The sequence below is a fragment of the Malania oleifera genome, chromosome 3 (genome assembly GCF_029873635.1).
Source record: "Malania oleifera isolate guangnan ecotype guangnan chromosome 3, ASM2987363v1, whole genome shotgun sequence".
Taxonomy (NCBI): Eukaryota; Viridiplantae; Streptophyta; class Magnoliopsida; order Santalales; family Ximeniaceae; genus Malania; species Malania oleifera.
In genome coordinates, this window is record NC_080419.1 from 108,566,418 (window position 1) to 108,588,633 (window position 22,216).

A 22,216-nucleotide genomic window follows, 5' to 3' on the forward strand; every position below is an offset into this window, starting at 1 on the left:
TCTATGGTTGATAATTAAAATGTGCTCCTTTGAAAGGGTCAAGATTGTACAAAGATTGATATTTTTTATGGATTTGTTATGGATTCCATCTCCTATCCTCTCCTCCCGTGCCTAAAAATTCCTCCAAATTGCTAGAAATGCTTTCCATGGTTTCCCTCCCATTCCTCTTTCCCCCCCCTCTCTCTCTCTCTCTCTCTCTCTCTCTCTCTATATATATATATATATATATATATATATATATATATGCAAGCCTAAGATGCCTTTATGTGACTGTAGTGGTGGCTTTATGTACTCCCTGACTCGGCTCCTTTTGTTTAAGTAGAGAAATCATGGTCGAGAGGATTCTAAAGTTGCACATAGGTTAATATCTTTTGTTTCTCTCTACCGTGTTTCTTTATTTAAAGAAATGAAATGGGTCATAATAAAACGATGCTTTGTGCAAAACTATTTTGCAATTGTGATTAAGTCTAGAAAGTAAAGTATTTTGCACCACATTTTTTTCCCTCACCATCTCATTGTTAAGATCTTATTTTGCCCTCTTATTTTTTATCATTCCAATACTATTTTCCTTCACATTTTCTATTGCAATGTAAAAGCACATGATAGTCACTTAATTGTTGTCCAAATGACTCCAATAAAAGTCATAATTTAGTTTTGAGACATGTTTATGCCATTTTAAGTTAGAGCATCTTCATGTTGTAACAATTGCCAATTTTAAGTGGCCCATGTTGACCACTCAAATTGGGTAAAGCCCCTTTTTATTTACTCATGAAAAAAATAAGTATTGGACACTCCACAACACGTACTTGTGTTAGATCCAATCAAACATCACTTATTGTTTATGAGTACTTATTATAATTGATTAACCGTATTTATTAATTTTAAGTGACTAAAAAAATTAAAATGTGGGCGTTCGTTCAGTATATTACAAAAAAAATTACTGAAATAGAAATACGAGTAAAAAAAAAAAAAAAAAAAACTAAAAAAAAAAATGAAAGCTAGCAACTTATTTGGTTAATATTTCTTAAACTAAACAAATTTAAAGCTAATTGAACATGTTTCATTTTTGTTGGAATAATGAAAAATATGATTAAAATAAGTGAAAATGGGAAAAAATACAAATAAAAAATGGTATAATAAAAATAAAAATAAATGGTAATTATAGTACTTAATTATTCTATTTTTAAATTCACTTTTCAGTTCCCCACAACAATACACATAAACAGTTTTATTTAATGCAGTTGAATTTTTTTTTTTTTTAAATTTAGAATGTTGAAACTTTTAGAAATTTATGATTATTTTCTGTTTTAATTTTTGGATTCAAAAAATCATTTTATTTTAATTTTTACTAAAAAATTATGCAGAGAGTGACTTCTTTCTTAAAATTTGCACTGTCATTTTATTTAAATTTTTTAACTAAAATTATGTGTAAAATAATTTAGGTCACTGGAGTAAATTTAAAATATTAAAATAAAAAATTTATTTTTTAGCCAAAGCACTTACATAAACAGAAAATCAATAATATCATCAGCAGCTGCCAGGTGGAGATTAGAGGCCAAAGATTAAAGGATGATCCTGCTTGACGTGGCAAACTATACACCAATAGCATATCGGCATGTGAGCCCCAAGCTGGATTCCACGCCTACGTGTCACTATCGAACCAACCGTATATAATATCGCGGAACGTGCCACAGAAGCGATAATTGTAACAGTCAGATATTTCTAATTATTAGCGAGGGGGCTCATGGCGACTGCTGCGTCTCCTTCTTCTTCTGCTCTGTTCTCTGTTTTCGAAGCCACTCGATTCTCCAAACTTCAAACCCTAACTTCTCGCCCAAACCCGCAGGTTTTCCGCACTGTTCTGCTTCGTAGCAATCGGCACCTGAAGTCTCAGAGAATCTGCGCTTCCGTTTCTGCAACGCCGGCGGTTCGAACCCGGCCGGATGATCTCGTCGCTTCCATTCTTTCCAAGGTTCGGTTCCTTCGACTTTTCGTCTCCCCTGTTTGGTTTCCGAGAAAATCTGGGAAAGGAAATGAACTCAAAACATTTTTTAAGAACTTTTTGGGACTTGACTGAGCTTAATTAGGAATAGAGGCCACAATCCTCGATGCCTGCATGACTGAATATTTCATTTCCTCAGTTTTCTCGGCGATCATGGCCCGTATGTGTATGTTGTTGAAAGCTATTAATTTTCTGTTTGATATTCTTTTCGTCGACTTACTTGTATTTGATTTCTTGAATTTGGAATTGTGTGGAGCTCAAACGCAACTTTGTATTCAATTTTGTCGAATTCTGGAAAATTCTTAAATTTATGGTCTGAGTTCCATGTTTTCGAACGCAATGTTGGAGTATATTTTATTTTTTGAATGCATTATAAAGTCCAAATTAACTGTTGAAGGTTAAAACTTAATAGTATGATTTTAAGATAGATAATCTAACTAATCCTATGTCTGTTGTGCCGAGGATCTTTAAATCTGTTAGTAAAGGTCTGCATATATAAGATTTGATATCATATCAATGATGAGTAGATGGCTAATGCTTCGCAGTAAATTCATTGTGCTGGTCCGCATAATTATGTAAATAAATAAAATTGAGAATTCGAAAATTTTCCCTAATTTTAAAGTGATCATCTATGATTTTGCTTTTTTACAAAGAAGCCAAATTTAAAATTTTTTATGCAAGGTTTTTCTATAAGCAATTTAAGGATATTTTATATTGTGTCTGGGAAGGTGAGAAAGAAGATCCCAACAGGATTGTTTGGGCATCCACTGGGTTGTGAAAAGGCCAATTCAAAGAGTCTCACTGCCACATGAGCAACCAAGTAACAGGTGATTGTGGCAGTACTGTTCCATTGGTAGTAACTTTGACATGGTGCTGCAACATTATTCTGCATCAATTGGTCAAAGTATGTCAGCCTTTTGTATTTTCATTTTCATTGTCGGCTTATGCTAAGTTTACATATGAGTAACAGGCCTAGGATTTTGTTCCAGGAGTGGCAAGATCAGAACATAAGTATACTTTCTTTGGTGAACAATAAAAATGAGTAAACAAAGAAATAATTCAATTTGAAATTTAATGGTCATAAAAGGCATAACATACTGTAATTTTATTTTTTAATTTATTTTTTGTGCCTAAATACTTTTGCACCAATAATCACATTGTGTAGCCAAAAAAAAAAAAAATACAATATATTATCAAAATAAATAACAAGGACTTTCAAGTTTCAGAAATGTAAGGTGGTAGTAGCAGTCTTGGTTGTCCAATCAAACAACCCATGTCGTGTGTGTGTGCATATGCTCCATTATGATTTACTGCATGCTATATGCGGGCTTAGATTTGAATTGTTCCAACTGCCCTTGACATTTGCCTCCCTTTCTCCCTGTTGGCCCTGCCTCAGTCTGCCTATGGAGCCAAGAATAAAGTTTAGTGGGGTCGAGTTTTATCTTCCTATAAATATATGCCACAAAATCATTTTAGGAACTTTTGAATTGTAAAAAATTACAGTTTGGCTCGGTTCTTTTTATTATAATTTGTTTGCCTGGTTCAACACTGATGAAGAGGCTTTTCCTCCAGTTCTAGTTGTGAAACTTTGGGACATTCGGTATCATCATAAAAAATTATGGAAATAAAAAGTAGAACAGAAATTAACTAAAATTGTGAAACTAGCCATCTTTTTGGTTAATATTTCCAAGACAAACAAATTAAAAACCTAATTGAATTTATCTTCATTTTTGTCCTTGAATTCAATAACAATTAAAAAATATGATTAAAATAATAAGAATGCAAAAGAATATAAATTTATAATATTATAATAGAAAATAATAATTTAATTTTAATTTTTATTTAATTATTATATTTTTAAACTCACTTTTTAGTGCTCCGAGGACAATCCTATTGTACATGACAATTTTAAAAGAAGGTAAAAATAAATTTTTTGAGCACTATTTTTCAATTTTATAATTAATTATTTTTATTGACATGTTCATTTTGTTTTAATTTTAATTAAAAATATTATATAAAATAAATCATTTAATCTATAGTTGTACTGTAACATCACAACTAAAAACCATGACATTTGATCCTTAGTTATTGCAAAAACTGACAATAGAAATAGAAAATGAACAAAAGAAATGAACAAAAGAAACAAATGCTTTGGCTTCACTTGTTTTATTGTATAAATAAGAAAATGGAAAACAGAAAACACATAAATAATACCAAACAGCCCCTTAGAGCATGCTTCATTTAGGTCCATTTATTATTAAGTACTAAATGTGAAGAAAAAAATGAAGTTTAGAAAAGTAAGATGCTATATCTTTAAAAGAAAGATATAAGGTATCACTGTATCATACGTTCTCTGGTATAACAAACTTCCTAAGGACAAAAAAAATCCACCCTAATATTTGTGAACAGTGATTGGCTTGTGGAAAAGATTGGATGGGATTGTATTAGCCACATGGTTAAGGCTTGCTCCCAGCTAGGGCAGTTGAAACTAGAATTTTGCAAAATGAAACTCTTTATCATTTTATTTGTTCATTGTACAATATATATATATTTTACGGATTTATAGAATAGTTGAAATTCATTATGCATAAGAAGTATAGAGAGGGCAGGAGAGTGAAGATAAGAAAATTATCTTCATCTCCACCCATCAAGTGAAAGGGGATGAGGAAGAAGCCTGAGATCGTCCCTGAAGAAGCAAGAACCAAGCTGTTGAGAGGGGCTTGGTGAGGATATCGTCTAGCTAGTTCTATACATAGATAAACTGAACATCCAGTCTTCACAACCTGGTCACGAACTATTTGTAAATAACTTTGACATGCTTGGTGTGAGACCTAAGGACGTGATTAGTTGATAAATAGTTAGCACCAAAATTATCACATTATAAAACCTAGGAAGAGGAAACACCAAAAGATAGAACCTAAGTTTATGCAATAAAGAGCACAGTCAAATGAGCTCTGTAGCTGTTTTGACTAAGGCTCAATCTCAGCTTTAGTGGAGGAGTGAGCAATAGTCATGTTGCTTGCGAGCATAACAGGAAATGGGATTGGAGCCAAGAAAGTGGATATAGTTAATGATGGAGCAATGATCATCCAGGTTACCAGCCTAGTCAATGATAAAGAAGGCTGACATGAAGAGGAGGATTGCTGATGAAGGAGACCGTTGGAGAGAATGTGCTGGATGCAATTGAGACAAGCTTGACTGAGCTTATTAACAGGGAACAATACATTTGGATGAGTGAGAGGCCTGCTACATTGCACCATCAATACTCTGATATAATTGCTAATCTGAGAAGGGAGAACCTTTGGTCTTGGATAAATTAAACATGAAGAAGAGGCCATAGGACTCTTGATCAGTTTGGCACCTTCCATATGAGACAGTGAAGAAGATCTAGTAGATATTTGTGCTGAGAAAGAATAATCTCATGAAATCAAGGAATCATTTCAACACCGATGAAAAATGAAGAGGACTAAGATCACTAGCAACAAACTCCATGCCAAAGATGCGAATGAGATGATCAAGAGTTGAGGAATCATTGCTAGTAATAATGATGTCATTTAGTTAAATTAAAACATATATGATGATAGGTAAAGCTAAACAAAGAAGAATTGATGTGAGAACCACGAAAACTCAAATGCTATAAATAAGGGTGTCATTGAGGAAATCTGGTGCAACGAGCTTGCTTGAGACCATATAAGGAGTGGTGGAGTTTGCAAACAGAATGAAGATACCTGGAATCAACAAAGCCTAGAGGTTGGGCCATATAAACATCCTTGGTAAGAAAGCCATGAAGAAATTCATTGTTGATACCTTGATAAAGGGACAAACCTTTAATGACAGTAATAACCAACATAGTGCGAACTGTGGTCTCCTTAATAACAGGAGGAAAGATAGCATGATAATAACACTAGTGTATAACCATTAGCAATAAGATGAGCCATTCGGTGGTTGCTTAATGAGATAAACCCATTTGTTACCATCAATATTGATATGTCAGGGTGGTGGTACAATAGTCCATGTACTATTTTTAGTGGGAGTAGAAATCTATGAGCCATAGCATGACACCAGAGTTATGATTTCTTGTAGGGAAACAAGTGGGCTCGAACTCTCTATCAACTTTAGCAAAGAATGCCTTAGTAAGGGATTCTTGGTAGAGAGGAAGTGGCATTGCATGGTGGAAGAATGCAAGACCATGTGATGTTGGCACGGGGGAGGAGCAGGAGGGTATGAGGAATGATCTGACGAAAAGGGCAAGTTAGAATTGATGTTGGAGATGAGGACTGATGAGAGAGGTTGAAGGTGAATGAATAACTAAAGGAGAGGATGAAGGAAAGAGGAGTATAAGAGTTTGAATTGGAGAGGGAATTAGCATAGTTTATATTTAATTGAGAAACAATAGGAAAAGGAGAAGGTAAGGGTAGAGGGGGATGGCTATGAGAGTGAGGTGGCAAGAGAGTGGGAAGCTAGAAAGTTTAAATTTAAAATAGAGACTAAAAGATAGGGGAGAGTAAAGGTGGATAGCTCGGGTTGGTGGGAATTCAGAGAGGCAAGTATAATATGTGGAACCATGAGCCATGGGGGCACTATGATTGTAGTGCCATGCTAGTTTAGCCATGCAAATTGGAAGATGACTAACATAGAAAAAGGAAAAAGAGCCTCATCAAATTGAACATGTTTGGTCTAGAGGATTTATCCACACACCAATAACCATGATGATGAGGGGAACAACAGAGAAAAATGAAAAGCGAGGTGTGAAGAGCAGACTGTTGATATGGATGAAGTGTTGGCGTGAGTTGTTTTAGAAAGATGGAGAGAGCCTTGATTGTAAATCCCTTGATACAAGGGATATCCTTAATTTTAGGCTTAAAAGTAGTGTAGTCCCAAATTAGAATTAATCTTGTATATAATTACCTACTTTTCCATGTAATTGGCATTGTGAAATAAACATATATATTTTTTCCTTGATTTTAACTTGGTATCAGAGCAAGGTTCTAATTCTGGACCTAGCTTTTTTCCCTAACCCTACCAGCTGTCGTCGTTGGCCGTCGTCTGTTGAGGGTCACAAATCCGAAACCCCTCTGTAGACTCCAACAACCTACCCTCTTCGGCGATGATGACACTCCTTCTTTGGCGACGACGACCTTTCTTCTTCTCCGACGACAACTTCAGGTTCCCGTTCCTTCTCATCATCCGAATCAATCAACGTGAGAAGTGGTGTTCTTTCTGATTTCCCGTATGATTTACTTGGATCCTTCGTTTTTTTTTGCTTCGGCAATTTCACCGTCGGCTCTTGTTTTCTGTCTTGCCTGGTATAGCTGTCATCTTTGGCTTCTTTTTCTGATTCCCCACTATAACAGGAAATCCTCACCCCTGGCCGGCTCACGACAATCGCGCAATACCCCGATCTTGGACCTCAACTGTAGATCATGGATGCTTATCACCACATCTTTAGACGTGGAATCACAAACCTCTTTTTGAATTGTTGAAGAAAGAAAGAGGTCGCAATACCCAACGGAAAATAAAACTCCGATCGACGAATTGATCTCCGTTAGGTGCTTAGTGTTGGTGTCGAATTAGGTTCATATTTTTCGTGGCTTTCAGGAATTCCGTTTTAATCAAATCACAGACTTCTATTCAGTCATTTGTATGGCGATGGTAGACGTAGAGTACAGATGCTTCGTTGGAGGGCTCGCATGGGCTACCGATGAGCAATCCCTGCATTTGGCGTTCAGTCCTTACGGGGAGATTATCGAATCGAAGATCATTAACGATTGGGACACTGGGAGGTTGAGGGGATTTGGATTTGTGACCTTCGGCAACGAGAAGGCAATGATAGACGCCATTGAAGCAATGAACGGCCAAGATCTTGTTGGCCGTAGAATTATTGTTAACGAGGCTCAGACCCGAGGCAGAGGTGGCGACAACAATTGTCGCGAGGGTAGTTATAACCTTGGTGTTGGTTATGGTGACAGCGGATACGGTGGCGAACGTGATTGCGGTTATGGTGATGGTGGATCCCGCTATTCTAGAAGTGATGGTGATAGAAGTCTGTATAGTTTGTCTCGGGATGGTGATAGAAGTCTTTGGATACTTGACTCGGGAGCCACCGATCACATGACATTCGATGAAAATGATTTTTCCAAAATATCTCAACCCCGGCGCACTTGCGTTTCTAATGCCAATGGGGTCCTTCCCCAATTTCTACAATATCTGGTTTCCGCTGGCTTGTGATATTTGTAGATGACTGTACTCGCATGACTTGGCTCTATTTACTGAAACATAAACATGAAGTACTGACTATATTTCAGTCCTTCCACACAATGGTTCAAACCCAATTTTCATCTACGATTCGGATTCTTCGATCAGATAATAGTGGTGAGTATGCGAATGACCAGTTTAAGGCTTATTTTTAGCATCATGGCCTTATCCATGAAACCTCCTCTCCACAAACTCCTCAGTAGAATGGTGTCACTGAGCGAAAGAACCGTCATATTCTTGAAACTGCTCGGGCCCTATTAATTGGGGCTCATTTGCCTAGTCACCATTGGACTGATGCTGTTGCTATGACTGTGCATCTCCTCAATCGGATGCCTTCCAAAGTCTTGAATTTCTAGTCTCCGTTGTAGAACCTATCTACATATGGTCCTTTACCTACGATCTTGATGCTTCCTCCTCGGATTTTCGAATGTCTCGCATTTGTCTACCTTCATAAAAATCAGCGCATGAAACTGGATCCGTGTGCCATTCGATGCCTCTTCTTGGGATATGCAGTACACCAAAAAGGGTATCGATGCTATGATCAGGCCACCAAACGCACCTATGTGACCATGGATGTCACCTTTTTGGAGTTCGAGACATTTTTCTCTTCCTCATTATCCAATTCTCCTCGTCAAGGGGAGATCAGTAATGACGAGCCAAATTGGTTGTAGTTTGATTGGCTGAACGAACACAACACTGAAATTTATGTCAATGAGGAGCCCAATACGAAAAAGGTGCGACTTTAGAAGCGGATATAGGTTCCAGAGATATGTCTGCATCACCTGAAGCTGAAGTTGAAATAGAAAATCCCCCTTACACCGTAGTACCTGAAGACCCATCTCCTGAGAATATTCCTGAGGTAAACACTCCTAGACCTTCAAACTCTAATGATATAGATATCCATGTTGGTTACACTTTACCTTTGAGGAATAATCGTGGAAAACCATCAAATAGATATTCTCCGGACATTGAAGGATGAAACTCAAAATATCCAATTGCCAACTATGTGTCTACAAAAGGGCTTTCCGAACCACTCAAGACATTCGCACACGAACTATCCTCTGGGATTGTTTCCACCAATATTCATGAAGCCCTGACAAATCCTAAATGGATCCATGCCGTGAAGGAAGAAATGGAGGCATTGCAGAAAAATAAAACTTGGACTCTTGTTCCCTTGCCCAAAGGAAGAAGACGGTGGGGTGTGAATGGGTGTTCTCCATTAAGCACAAAGCAGATGGTTCGATTTATCGATACAAAGCAAGTCTAGTAGCAAAAGGTTACACCCAGACATATGGTGTAGAGTCTGTAGACTATCAAGAGACCGTCTCACCGGTAGCAAAATTGAACTCAGTTAGAGTATTGTTATCCCTTGCCGCAAACTTTGATTGGCCATTGCTCCAGTTTGATGTAAAAAATGCCTTTCTCCATGGAGATCTGGAGGAGGAGGAGGTCTACGTGGATGTTCCACCAGGCTATACAGCAACTTTCGAAGTTGAGGTGGTGTGCAAATTACAACGAGCATTGTATGGCCTGAAACAATCACCTAGAGCATGGTTCGGGCGATTCATCTTGGCAATGAAGAAATATGGCTATCAATAGAGCAACTTAGATCATACACTATTCTTAAAGCATCAACATGGTAAGGTCACAGCTGAAGCCTGGGTTGCCTGGTGAAGCCCCTAATAAAGCTAAAAAATCTGAGCCTCACACCTTGTGTGGGCGAACATTTTGGTCAAGGCAGACCAAAGGCTATGAACAGTATCGTGAAACATGAACATCCTGTAGAGGCGGTCTTCCATAGAAGCAAATATCCAACCTAGGATGACATAGTTGTCAATGGACCTTTGTTGGTGAGCTGGATCAGTATTAGCAGTGCGAAACTCTAATCCTAACAACCACCCAGCCTTGCCACGACCCCCAAGATATAAGCAAAGGGACCGTGACTGGGCATGAAAGTTGCCGCCATTCAAAAGAATGCTGGTGATCTTCTGAACAGGAGTAGTCTGAGCCAGAGATAAGTCAAGGCGTGGAAGGTTTAGAGAAGAAGAGGTGGATTTATTGTCCTTGGTAGGCATATCACTATCCTTGGTAGCCATTGTAAAGAAGAGGAATAGGCTGCAAAAGTATCAACGCAACAAAGCACAGAAAGTCGTCAGAAGCCGACAAAGTCACCGAAAAAGACCTTGGAAGGCACCGGGAAACTGGTTGGAAAAAGGATGGCGGAAGCCGCCGGAATCACCGGGAAAGTCGCCGGAAAAGTTGACAAAATCACCAGAAAGTCTCCAGAAAGTTCTCGGAAAAAGGTCACTAGAAAGTGACAGTAAGAATTGATGCACCGGGAAAATAGTAGATTGAGTTTTATGATGTACAAGATCCACTAAAAGTGGCAAGTACAGAGCATACGGCTCAACCTACTATCAATAAAGCTTTCTGATGCACAAGCTCTACATACGTGGCGAGTGCAAAGCATATGGCTTAATTGAGAACCCGGACCTTAAACAAGGAACCCAACCTTGCTTTGATACCAAGAAGAAAGTAAAAGAGAGAGAACTATATAAGAGGAAGTGAATATCACTTGGTGTACTTAGTTTACAACTTTGAGATGTATATATAGCTATACAAGAGATTGAGGTTATCCTAACATTCCGATGTGGGACTAAAAACTATACACTATGTTCAATAGTCTGCTTTGTGATTCTTAATTCCACAAATATGACATAGTATTTTGGAATTAGACCACCTAGAGTTGTGAATAGCATTGCCATGGTTAGTAGTATGGCGACCATAGTTGTTGGATCACCAAGGCTTTGACTGATTTTGGGTGCCTTTAGTGAGATTAGCCATAGGAGAGGTTTGTGTTGGAACCTGAAGTAGAATTTCATGAGCGATAAGTTGCCCATGTAGCTCATGGAATAAAACTGGTCAGAGACAAACAGTAAGGGTGGCAGTAATGTTGTAAAAGTCTTCTCCTGATAGCAGTAAATAATGGCCTTAAATTCATTTGGAGAGAGGGCTTGCGGGCCTCTTCCAATTCATGTGCCAATGTTTTGGCACATTGAGGATTTGTCATCTTCACTTCACAATTTGATATGCAGTTGTAGCTGTTGAGCCTGAGAAACAGCTCTCAATGTCTTCAGAAGAGCCTGGTACACCTCATAAGAAGTTTGTAATTTGACAGCGTAAGGGAAAACTTCCTTTGTCAGGGAAGATAATAACCAAATCACAAGCCTTTGGTCTTTATGAAACCAAATGGCATATTGGAAGTGAGTTTGGTGGAGAATAATGGCGTGCTCATGTGAGGTAAGGTTGTAGTGTTGGAAAAGTTGGGTGCCAGAATGACACCTGCAGCCGGGAGGACAAAGTGAGAGAGTGGGAGGATGAGCCATGGTCGGTCACTCTCTTGAGGCTATAATATTGAGTTGAAACTAAGTATGGAGTGGGCTCCCTTATACTAGAGGCCTAAAATGACTACTAGCATCACGATACAATGATGCATGCAATCTCTAACTGGTATAGGTAACTCTTTAGTAAAAAAGATATCATTGTTAACATGGATTGTGATTATTAGGTATAAAACTGCACTGTATTGTGGAAATATGGAGGATAGAGGCCACAAGAACTACTATAAAATTATGTGGATTGACATGTTAATGTGTACTTAACTATATAATGTTGAAAATTTTGCATGTCAGATACTATGAAGTTTTACTTAATATTTCTCACTCTTTTTTCCATGAGGAAAGACTTACGAACTTCGGTTGAGCTATTCACTGAATTGTGCTTATTTTTGGCTAGAGATTTGATTTTAATGCAGGGTTTTGCCCTTAAAATCCTCCCAAGGAAGCCACTATGTTTGGCTATTTGAACTGGTTAAGCCTAACTTGCCTACCTGCGATTGCCAATATTATTAATTTATTACCAGCGCTATTAACCACTGCCTTTTGTACTGGTACCACTGCTGCAACCATTCCTATTAATGTTGACTTCTCTAATATGGTTGTTGCTTGTACAGTTTTACTGCTTTGTGTCTCATCCTGTGGTTCTTATGCTTTAGTTTTCAAATTATGTGCAAGGAACTTATTTGCTACTTCTAATTAGGTGACACAAACAGATCGTGGGGTTTTGCTATCTAGTGAAGAGCACAAAGAGGTAGCTGAACTAGCTCAAGAATTGCAGAAATATTGTGTTGAGAAACCAGTTCAATGTCCTCTTATATTTGGAGGTAAAATGTAGATAGTGTTGCTCAGATGTGTGGTTGAATCCTAGAATTTTCATGCTTGTTGAGTTAGTTCAATTTTCTTCCCAGCTGTTACGTTTTTTTTTTTCCTTTTCCATTCAGTTTTTTTTTTTTCCTTTTTTTTTTTTTTTTTTTTAATATCATAAGAAAATATAAATAACTGATCACACTCCAGATATTTCTCAACTGGCTTTTTTCATATCCAAAAGGTTGATTTTTCGTTGTGCTTAAAATAAATGCACAGTTCTAAGATAGCTTGTTCTTAGTCTTGAGATTTTATTAACATGGCTGTTGGAGAAATGCTCAAAATTTCAGTTCTAAATCTTTGATTTTGTGGCATATGGGATATGGATGGGAATGCACAAATGCAAAAATTATTGAAATTGAGATATGATATGGGAGAGATATATTTATAGTTAAATATATTTCAGATGATGAATATTTTGCTATACCCTATCTAAAATATACACAAAGTAAACAAAATGAAACAGGACAAAGATAGAAGTACAAGCATTTAAAGAATTTCAAACCTCTGTTACACATTCATTGATTTCTTTAGTTATTTAGCAATTAAAAAATAACATATTTCACATAAAAAGGATGTCATGTGGATATTTGTGGATTTCCAGATACAGGTTAAAAAAATGTGATGTATTTGCAACAACAAAATATTTATATAAAAGTAGAAGATATGTGTTGCATGTGGAGATACCTTTTTCAAGTGTTTGACACACATCTAATGAATATATAAGGAGTATCATTATCTGATACAGACACGTTTTGGATACAGGCACTCTGTAGAAATATTTGTGCTTCCGAGAGCCATACCTACTTTTTGAGATGCCTTTTCTTTTCAAACTTAATTGGGTGATAGGGATCTGTTTGAGTTTGTTCATTGTTCTAATTAAATTGGCGTAACTAAGAATAAAAGGGTGAAAACCCTTAGCATTATCATCTTATCATTTTAATATATCTCTCTCTCACATGGACACGAACAAATGCTACAAAGAATCGTATCATTTCTTAATAACATGGACACTGATCATTTGCTTGCCTTCATTTTGTCTAATGTAGGCTAATTACAAGTAAATTTGGAAATGCTTTTTGCTACTAAAATGTGTGTGTTTTTCTTTTCCCCCTTTCTTTTTGGGAGTTAAAAGTATTAACTTCAGTTTTTGTGACTTGCAAATTCCATTCAGAGTGGGATGTGGTTTACTGCTCCGTGCCAACATCACCAGGGGGTGGCTACAGGAGTGCAATTGGACGCCTTGTTTTCAAAACAAAGGAAATGATTCAGGTGGTTGATGCTCCCGACACTGTGAGAAATAAGGTGTCCTTTTCTGCTTTGGGATTCATTGATGGAGAGGTCTCTTTGAAAGGTTAGTATATTTGCAATTCAATTCTACAAATTGGAAAAGCACACATTAGAAATGTTTGAGAAGTGCAATTGAAAGTCAAACCAATCAAAGATCATGTGGTCACTGTACAAGCTTGGCTTGCCAAGTGGCAGTTTGGCTGGACTTTTTGGCTTGTGATCCAATCCTGTCTCTTAAAGCAAGCTCAATTAGCATAAGAAACCTAAGAGGCACATAAATCTCTATTTAAAGTATTTTCCAATGCTATCTAGAACGTGGAACATTTTGGTTCGTGGAATGGGAACAGGCGGTACAATACATGCTGTAAAATGTGGAACATTAGGAGGATACTTAAATAGATATATTGATGAAAAAAGTGTAGTGGCACTTAAATATTTTGGAGAGGACATTGAAGTGTTTCTAAATGCAGAAGAGATTTTCTATTGTTAAATAGATTAATGACAGAAATAGACTAAGGTAGTGTTTGGAAGCATGAATTTGAGGCCTTAAATTTGGATTTGTGTGGATTTGAATAACATTCAATACAATTTTGTACTGTGTTTTGTCAAAATCGACACAAATTCAAATCCAAGTCCTCAAATCCGAACTCCCGAATGCAGGCTAATATATGATGATTCCCCAATTTTAACTAATGAAAAGTTGTGTTATGTGAAAAGCACTGAATTAAAACCTTGGATCGATAGATTTAGCATTCTAGAACAAAAATGTACCATGTTTTGCAATGTTGGTATATGTGGTTTGCTATGATGTTAGCATTCTGGTAACTATAGCGTTTTCTATTTTTTGAAAAAAATTTAATTAGTGATTAGAATATAAATTAAACGTCAATCTAGTCAAGTGACAGATAAATAAAAACAAAGATCTGGATTTAACCATCAATCATGCATGTTCATTTAGTTTTGAAATCATCCTTATCTTTAAAATTCTTGTATCACTCAATCGAGGTTGAAGAATTTAGACTGGACTTTGTTTATCAGGTGAAAAAATGAAGACTCTAGTGGACGAAAGAAATTCTAAGATCATGGATAATTTTGTCAACCACTAGCCCCCTATTTGATTTGCAAAATAAGACCTGAAATTGAACCAAATTTCAAGAATAGAATCATATTTCTGCGTTTAATTTCGGAATTAAGGGCGGAATCATATTACAGTTAGAATACAATTTTTGTGAACTGCGATCCATCTTCATTCTATAGAATCAAACTCATTTATAGTAAAAAATATCATAAAACAACAACAAACGGTATTAATACTAATTATTATAATAATAATAAAAATTATAATAATTGTAATAACAATTCATTCATTATTATAAAAATAATAATATGACAAGAACAATATTAATAATAAAAAAATTCCAAAATAATAATAATTACTATTTTAAAGATAATAATCATATAAAAATAATAAAAATAATAATATGTAGAATAATTATAAGAAAAAATTATTAATTATTATAAAATAATAATAACAATAAGAAAAATAATAATAGAAAATAAAAAATAATAATTATTATTTAAGGATAATAATTATTATAAAATAATAAAAAATATATAATAACAAAAATAATGTTACACTATTAATAGTCACTATTATAAAAAATAATAAAAAATAATAATCAAAGAACATTGACAAATAATAATACTAATTATTATTATTATAGAAATAATAACAACTAATAATAATTACAGTAGCAATAATATTTATTACTATATAAATACAACAAAAACTAATAATACCAATTATTACTATTATAAAAATAATGACAACTAATAATAATTACAGTAGCAATAATATTTATTACTATAAAAATAATAATAAAAAGGGGAACAATAATAATAAAAGGAAAAAAACAGTAATTATTATTTTAAGGATAATAATTATTTAAAAATAATAATAACTAATAATAATTAAAATAGTAATAAATAATAAACACAAAAATAATAATAATAATTATTTTAAGGATAATAATTATTATAAAATAATAAAAAATAATAACACTATTATAAAATAAAAAAAATAAAAATAAAAATTATGATTATGTATAGGGTAATTTACAAAAAATGGCTTATTTTTCATTCCATTATAACAGCCATTGAAAAATACCAAGTAGCTTAGTGTTGTATGATTGGGTAGGTGTGTGGTGATGAGTTTCTTCTGAATGGATTTTATTATCTTCTGAATGAAGTATCATATGAATTAAAAATGCAGGAAAACTGAAGGCTTTGGATCATAAATGGATCCAAGTTGTATTTGAGCCACCTGAACTCAAAGTAGGACCATGGAACTTTAGGTATGGTGGGGAGAGTGAGGTGAAGCTGGAGATTACTTACATAGATGAGAAGATCAGGTTGGGCAAGGGCTCTAAAGGTTCTCTGTTCGTTTTTGAAAGATGCAAACAGGCATAGACCTCATGAAAGGTTCACCATTCATACAGTTTTTTTCCCATCCTAAATTTCTCATTTCTAGTTTCAATGTTAATATGACATCATTGCCTCTCAATCTAATGAGCTATTACCCTATATGGAACTTTTCTTTCCTTCTAAAATCAATTCCACCAATAGTGGGAGGAATATCTGGTCAAAGGTGACATGCTAATTTAATTGTGTAATGATCATTTTTCCCGTTCATTTTCTTCTTTCAACCAAAGAAGTGGAGAAAATGAAAAGAAGACTTTCTTTTCTTTTTCCTATCATAAATATTTTTTTCTTTCTTTTTCTTTCTTACCTATTGAACATAGCATGATTCAATTGATAAGCTGTAAGGAGGTCAAATCTGACACTTAAGGTTGTCCTACCTAGGTGACAATGCAGAAGTAATTTGGGTTTCAGCAAATTTCCTCATTTCAACAATGCCTTAAGTGCTAAAAGACTGGTTGCAAAACTTAAATTGATAATAATAATCTTTGAGTGCAGGTAGTGCAGAAAATTAGAATAAATATTTCAGTAATGGGAATTTTTTTAATAGTTAGCCCTAAAAATCACAAATCTGTTGCTTAAAAAGGGATTTTGTTGAACAACAATATTATTAGAAGGGCATGTGGTTTCTAGTAGGAGGAAGGAACTCTATAATTGGAATGCTAAGATTGATGAATTTATTATGTTGGCTGACGTTCTGCCAAGTGACATTGTTAAGCTTTTTGAATTGATTCTAATTCTCTCTAGGCAACCAAGATGTACTTGATCGGAATTTTTTTTTCCGTTTGCTGTTTGGATTCCAAATGGAACAGCTATAAATAAGTTATTAGATCTTTTTAATTTTGTTTAAGAGCATCATATCTTTTTAACTATGTTTATTTCTAATCTTAGTTCAATCCTGACTATGAAACAACAACTCAACTTTAGGTTTCATTAGGTGGTGTTAATTATATAATCCTCTTTTTTTTTTTATATCAAACAATTTAGGGTAATTGAGAAACTTGAAGAGTTGTCAAATTTGTACTATCTTGGTTCAACTTATTCTAGGTCTATTCTTCTCCCTCCTACTGCCTTGGATAACAACTAAATCATCCCTCATTAGAGTGTTATTTAGTTTATGTTTTGCTTATCTTTACAGTGCTATGCTGGATGTGTTTATTTCCTTCGTCTTTCACTGTTACACCACTTAATCCACTTTGGCATTCTTATTTCTACAACCTTAGTGCTTTATTGATGTCTAATATATTAGTCATATTTTCTTAACATGCCCTTTTAATAGGAGTATTTGGCTTCATGTTTGAAAGGTTTGTCTTGTTCTGGGGAATTAGGTAAATGATATTGTATCGCAAATTAAGAATACTACTCCAAGGAAAAAATCCTTAAGATGTTTTTTATGTCAAACCTCTTGAAAAAATTGGGGTGACATTAATGATATTAAGTGAAGAAAAAATTCTTTAGTTTGTCATTAAGTCAAGCCTCTTGGGAAAATTTCGGTAATCTTATGAACTATGTGCATTTAGAGGAATAAGGTAATCATTCACCCTCCGTTTGGACCTCGGAAAATATCGAGCAAAGGAAAATATCAAGGAATCCACATTTTCATGTTTGGTTATTAAGGAAAAAAAAAAAAAAGGAGGTTTTTGCCAAAATTATGAGCCTGGCTATCAGGATCAGCCGCCAACCCTAGCCGCACAGCAGTGAGGCAGTCTCATCCTTGCTGCCAGTTCCCTCATCTCCCACCGAGAGCCTCTGCTGCAACCATCCTCGAAGCCCACCGACATGACCTCTAGGATCTTGTGAGGGTTTGTGGCGAAGACACCGACTGCATTTGGAGAAACAGGAAAAAGAGCCGCTTTCTCACTGCTCACTCGCCGCTGCCAACCCTAGCCACACAGCAGTGAGGCAGTCTCATCCTTGCTGCCAGTTCCCTCATCTCCCACCGAGAGCCTCTGCTGCAACCATCCTCGAAGCCCACTGACCCGAGACCAGCTCCGGTCATGCACTCCAGCCGCCACTGCAACTATCCTGCACGCCCCACAACAGCCCCAGCAAGCCACCAGCTCCAACAGCACCCCACGGCAGCCCCCTGCATCTGCAACCACTTTTAAGCTCCCCTCCACGCCTGCAGCAGCCGTGATTTCTCACTGCAACCACCGCCGAGCAGACCAGCCGGTTGTCCTCCAGCCACAACACATAAGGGGTAGCACAGAACAACGATTTGTGCCAAAAACTGCGAGCCGTCGCCGTCGAGGACAGATCACGGAAACTGCAAGCCGTCGCTGCTCAGGGAGTCGCCAAACAATGCAGGTTAGTCTTTTTTCCATTTAGAAAAGTTTGGCTTTAATCTCAATATATTGCAATACAGTGTCGTCCCCCGCCAATGACCGCACCGTCGACGGGGAATGCTGTCCAGGCTAGTCCCGGGGTGCAGTCATATGCGCAAATTGTGAGTAAAAAAGTGGAGATGCATGTGTTCAAAATTCCTATGAGATTGCCCGTTAATATCAATGGGGAATTGAGATTTATTTTCTCAGAAGCAGATATGGTTAAGGCTGAGGAAGAATTTCGTTTTGCATTAGTAATAAAATTTTTGAGGAATCGGCCATCTATTGATAAAATTTGGCTTTTGATTGTGAAAACGTGGGGTTTGACAGAAATTCCAACGATCAGTGTTGTGGATGGTTATCATGTGTTAATTCACATGAAAAACGAACGTGACTTTCTGCATGGTTGGGCAAGGGAAGGTAGAACTATGGAAGACAATTCTTTTTGGATGTTCAAGTGGACGAAGGATTTTGATACCAAAAAAGAATCTCCATTGGCTCTTTAATGGATTTTCTTACCAGGGTTACCAATGCAGCTTTACCGAACGTATTTTCTCCAAATAATAGCGACTCGTTTTGGTCGTTATCTTGGAACTGATAATGCAACAATCAATCGTACGAGAGCATCGGGGGCACGTATTTGCATGGAAGTTGACCTAACAATGGAGCCGGTAAAGGGGTTTCCTCTTGTTTTATCTTCGAAACAATGTATTTGGCAAGAAACCAATATGAAAAGATGAGTTTTTTCTGCTCTAAATGTTGCAGGCAATGACATACCTCGATTGTTTGTAGGGTGGGAGAGAAGCGAAGGGAGGATGAAAAATATAAAGAAAAAAAGATATGGAAACCAAAGATTAATGACGGTGTAATAGAAACCAATACCGACGAAGATAAAGGGGCAAAGAAGGTAGTGCAAGAAGCAGGCCCAGTAATGTGCATATGACAAAGAAGATTAATGATAGGGGCCCTGAAAAAGCGGTAATTCCTGTAGTTCAAGAAAAAGGGGATCATGCAAGGTAAAACTTTGATGTACCGTAGAGAGCATGAGAAAATAATGGGAATAAAGATTCAATAGAGAGGAATGAAAGGGAGTGTGAAGAAGTCGGATGTGATGATGATCCTCGAGTTTCAAATGATGAACCTCTATCTCAAGAGGAAGTGGATCACGTGGATAGTTCTAAACTGACTGAAGGTGGGGACCAAGGTTTGCAACAGGAGGATTGGCTCGGGGTTATTCGTTTGAGAGGGAGGAAGGTGAAATATCAGTTTTAAAGGGCAAAGAAAAAATGTATGAGTCTAATACAGGGCAGTGATGGATTTTCGTAAAAAATTCGGTGAGGAAATCTTAGAGGGTTCTTATTCGACCGCATAAATTAAATTTATGACGTATACAATTCTTTTCTGGAATATTAGGAGGTTGGGCAGGTCTAGAGGCAGGTTAAAGAAGCTAATTAAAAAGTTTAATGTTGGGTTGTTTGCTATTTCAGAACCGTTCGCGGTTGAGGAGCGGATGGTAATGTAGGGTAATTTTTTGAATTATCACCATTTTATATCTAATGAAAATCAGGGCGGTAAATTGTGGCTATTTTGGAAGGATATAAATGTCTTTGAGGTGATTTCAATCACGACTCAGAAGATTTCTGGGTGGTTTTTTAAGGATGGACAAAGAATTTTGGTGAGTTTTGTCTATGCCAAATGTTCTTATGTTGAAAGAAGAGAGTTATGGTGGCAACTGGAGGAGTGCCAATCAGATTTTCCTTGGTTGGTCATGGGTGATTTTAATGTGATTCGAACGGATACTGAAAGAATTGGTAGAAATCCAAAACCACTGTTACCTATGATGGAGTTTAATGACTACTTACATCATTGTGGTCTCTTTGATTTATCAAACACAGGCTCACGAATGTCGTGGTGCAATGGCCATGAAGGGGTGACTCGTAGTTGGGCTAAGTTTGATCGTGTTTTTATTAATAATGGTTTTTCCAACTTATATGGTTCGACTCAATTCAAATATCTGAGTCAGAAATCATCAGATCATAGCCCTTTGGTGGTGTATACAAATACATCTATCTCCCGGTATGGCCCTACCCTATTTCGGTTCTTGAATATGTGGAGCTCGCATCATATGTTTTTGTCGTACGTTAAAGATGTCTGGATCAGGAATGACTCGGCCTCGAGTCTTCTGAAACTTGCTATTCGCCTTAAGAGAACTAAAGTTGCATTACGTGCATGAAATAAAAATGTCTTTGGGAGAGTGGAACAAAAATTTAAAAGTTTTTGAGGAAATGATGGAATATCTAGAAAATCAACTACAAGCAGGTTTTTTTGAGGACGTTGAAGCTGATTACTTGACTACTAAGGTGAAGATTCAGGTGTGGGAGAAGAGGGAAGCATCTTGCCTAAGACAAATTGCGAAAAAAAAATGGTTGATTGATGGGGATCAAAACTCTAAATTCTTTCATTCAGTTATCAATCAAAAGCGGAATAAGAGTTGTATAGACCGTATGGTTCTGAACGATGGGAGGATATTAGAGGGTGCGGAAGCAATTCATAATGAGGCAGCTGTTTTTTTCCAGAATTTTCTTTCAGAGTCTTCAGCGGTTGAACCATGCGATCTCTCCGAGTTAATTCAAAGACAAATTTCAAATGTTGATAGTAATTTCCTCTGCGCCGAACCGAAAGAAGAAGAAGTTAAAAGAGCGGTGTTCTCTATTCCCAAAGAAAGCAGTTCGGGACTAGATGGATTTGGATCTGAATTTTATAAATTTTGCTGGGACATTGTAAAAAAAGATCTCTTGGATGCGGGAATGGATTTTTTTCAGGGCACTACTCTTTCCAAGTTTTTTTCCTTTTCATTTATTGTTTTAATTCCGAAGGTGGATAATCCTTCTAGTTTTGATAAATTCTGGCCTATTAGTTTATGCTCTATGGCTTATAAAATTTTTTCCAAGATTATTGTTTTTAGACTAACCGAGGTTGTTGATAAGTTTGTCTCGCATGAACAAGGCGCTTTTATTCTTGGGCGAAGTATTTTTGAAAATATTACATTGGCTCAAGAAATGGTTCCGTCCTTGCACAAAAAAATAGTTGGCGGCAATGTTTTGATAAAACTCGATATGGCTAAGGCTTATGACAGAGTGAATTGGAATTTTCTTTTGGAGGTTCTTAAGACTTTTGGTTTCTCTGAGAGGTTTCGCAAGCTCATAAAAAATTGTGTGGAATCGCCATGGTTTTTTGTTTTGATGAATGGAACCTTTAAAGAGTTTTTTCAATCTATGAGAGGCTTGCGGCAAGGGGATCCACTATCTCCTTATTTATTCATCATAATGGAGGAGGTTTTGACAAGGTTGCTTAGGAAACACTATAAGACTGGTCGGATTGGTAAATTTAATCGTCCAATTGGGACCCCATTGGTTTCGCATTTGTTATGTAGATGATATTCTTATTTTTGCGAATGGTGGGAAGAGGTCTATTAGAAATTTAGTTTATGCTTTGGAAAGGTATGAGAAGTGGTTGGGTCAAAAAATCAGTAAGACTAAATCAGTGTTATTACTTTCAAAATACATCACTCTCGCTCGGAAGCGTGGTTTATTGAGAATCATGGG

At 36.4% G+C, this 22,216-nt stretch overlaps 2 protein-coding genes across 2 annotated transcripts; both read left to right on the forward strand.

Moving 5' to 3' along the window:
• Window positions 1-1,698: 1,698 nt before the first annotated feature.
• LOC131151829 (probable plastid-lipid-associated protein 8, chloroplastic) lies at window positions 1,699-16,392 on the forward strand. The gene is made up of 4 exons (XM_058103257.1): window positions 1,699-1,972; window positions 12,356-12,479; window positions 13,694-13,873; window positions 16,082-16,392. Exons 1-4 carry the CDS (start codon window positions 1,745-1,747, stop codon window positions 16,276-16,278), a joined length of 729 nt encoding a protein of 242 aa, XP_057959240.1. The 5' UTR covers window positions 1,699-1,744; the 3' UTR covers window positions 16,279-16,392.
• Window positions 7,646-8,230, forward strand: LOC131150290 (glycine-rich RNA-binding protein-like). Its single transcript, XM_058100916.1, has one exon. It carries the CDS (start codon window positions 7,646-7,648, stop codon window positions 8,228-8,230), a length of 585 nt encoding a protein of 194 aa, XP_057956899.1.
• Window positions 16,393-22,216: the final 5,824 nt, after the last annotated feature.

Coding starts and splice junctions, on each gene's coding strand:
- LOC131151829 (XM_058103257.1), top strand. CDS start 1,745: ATGGCGACTGCTGCGTCTCCTTCTTCTTCTGCTCTGTTCTCTGTTTTC. Junction 1,973..12,355: donor TCGCTTCCATTCTTTCCAAG/GTTCGGTTCCTT, acceptor ACTTCTAATTAG/GTGACACAAACAGATCGTGG. Junction 13,874..16,081: donor TGGAGAGGTCTCTTTGAAAG/GTTAGTATATTT, acceptor TTAAAAATGCAG/GAAAACTGAAGGCTTTGGAT.
- LOC131150290 (XM_058100916.1), top strand. CDS start 7,646: ATGGCGATGGTAGACGTAGAGTACAGATGCTTCGTTGGAGGGCTCGCA.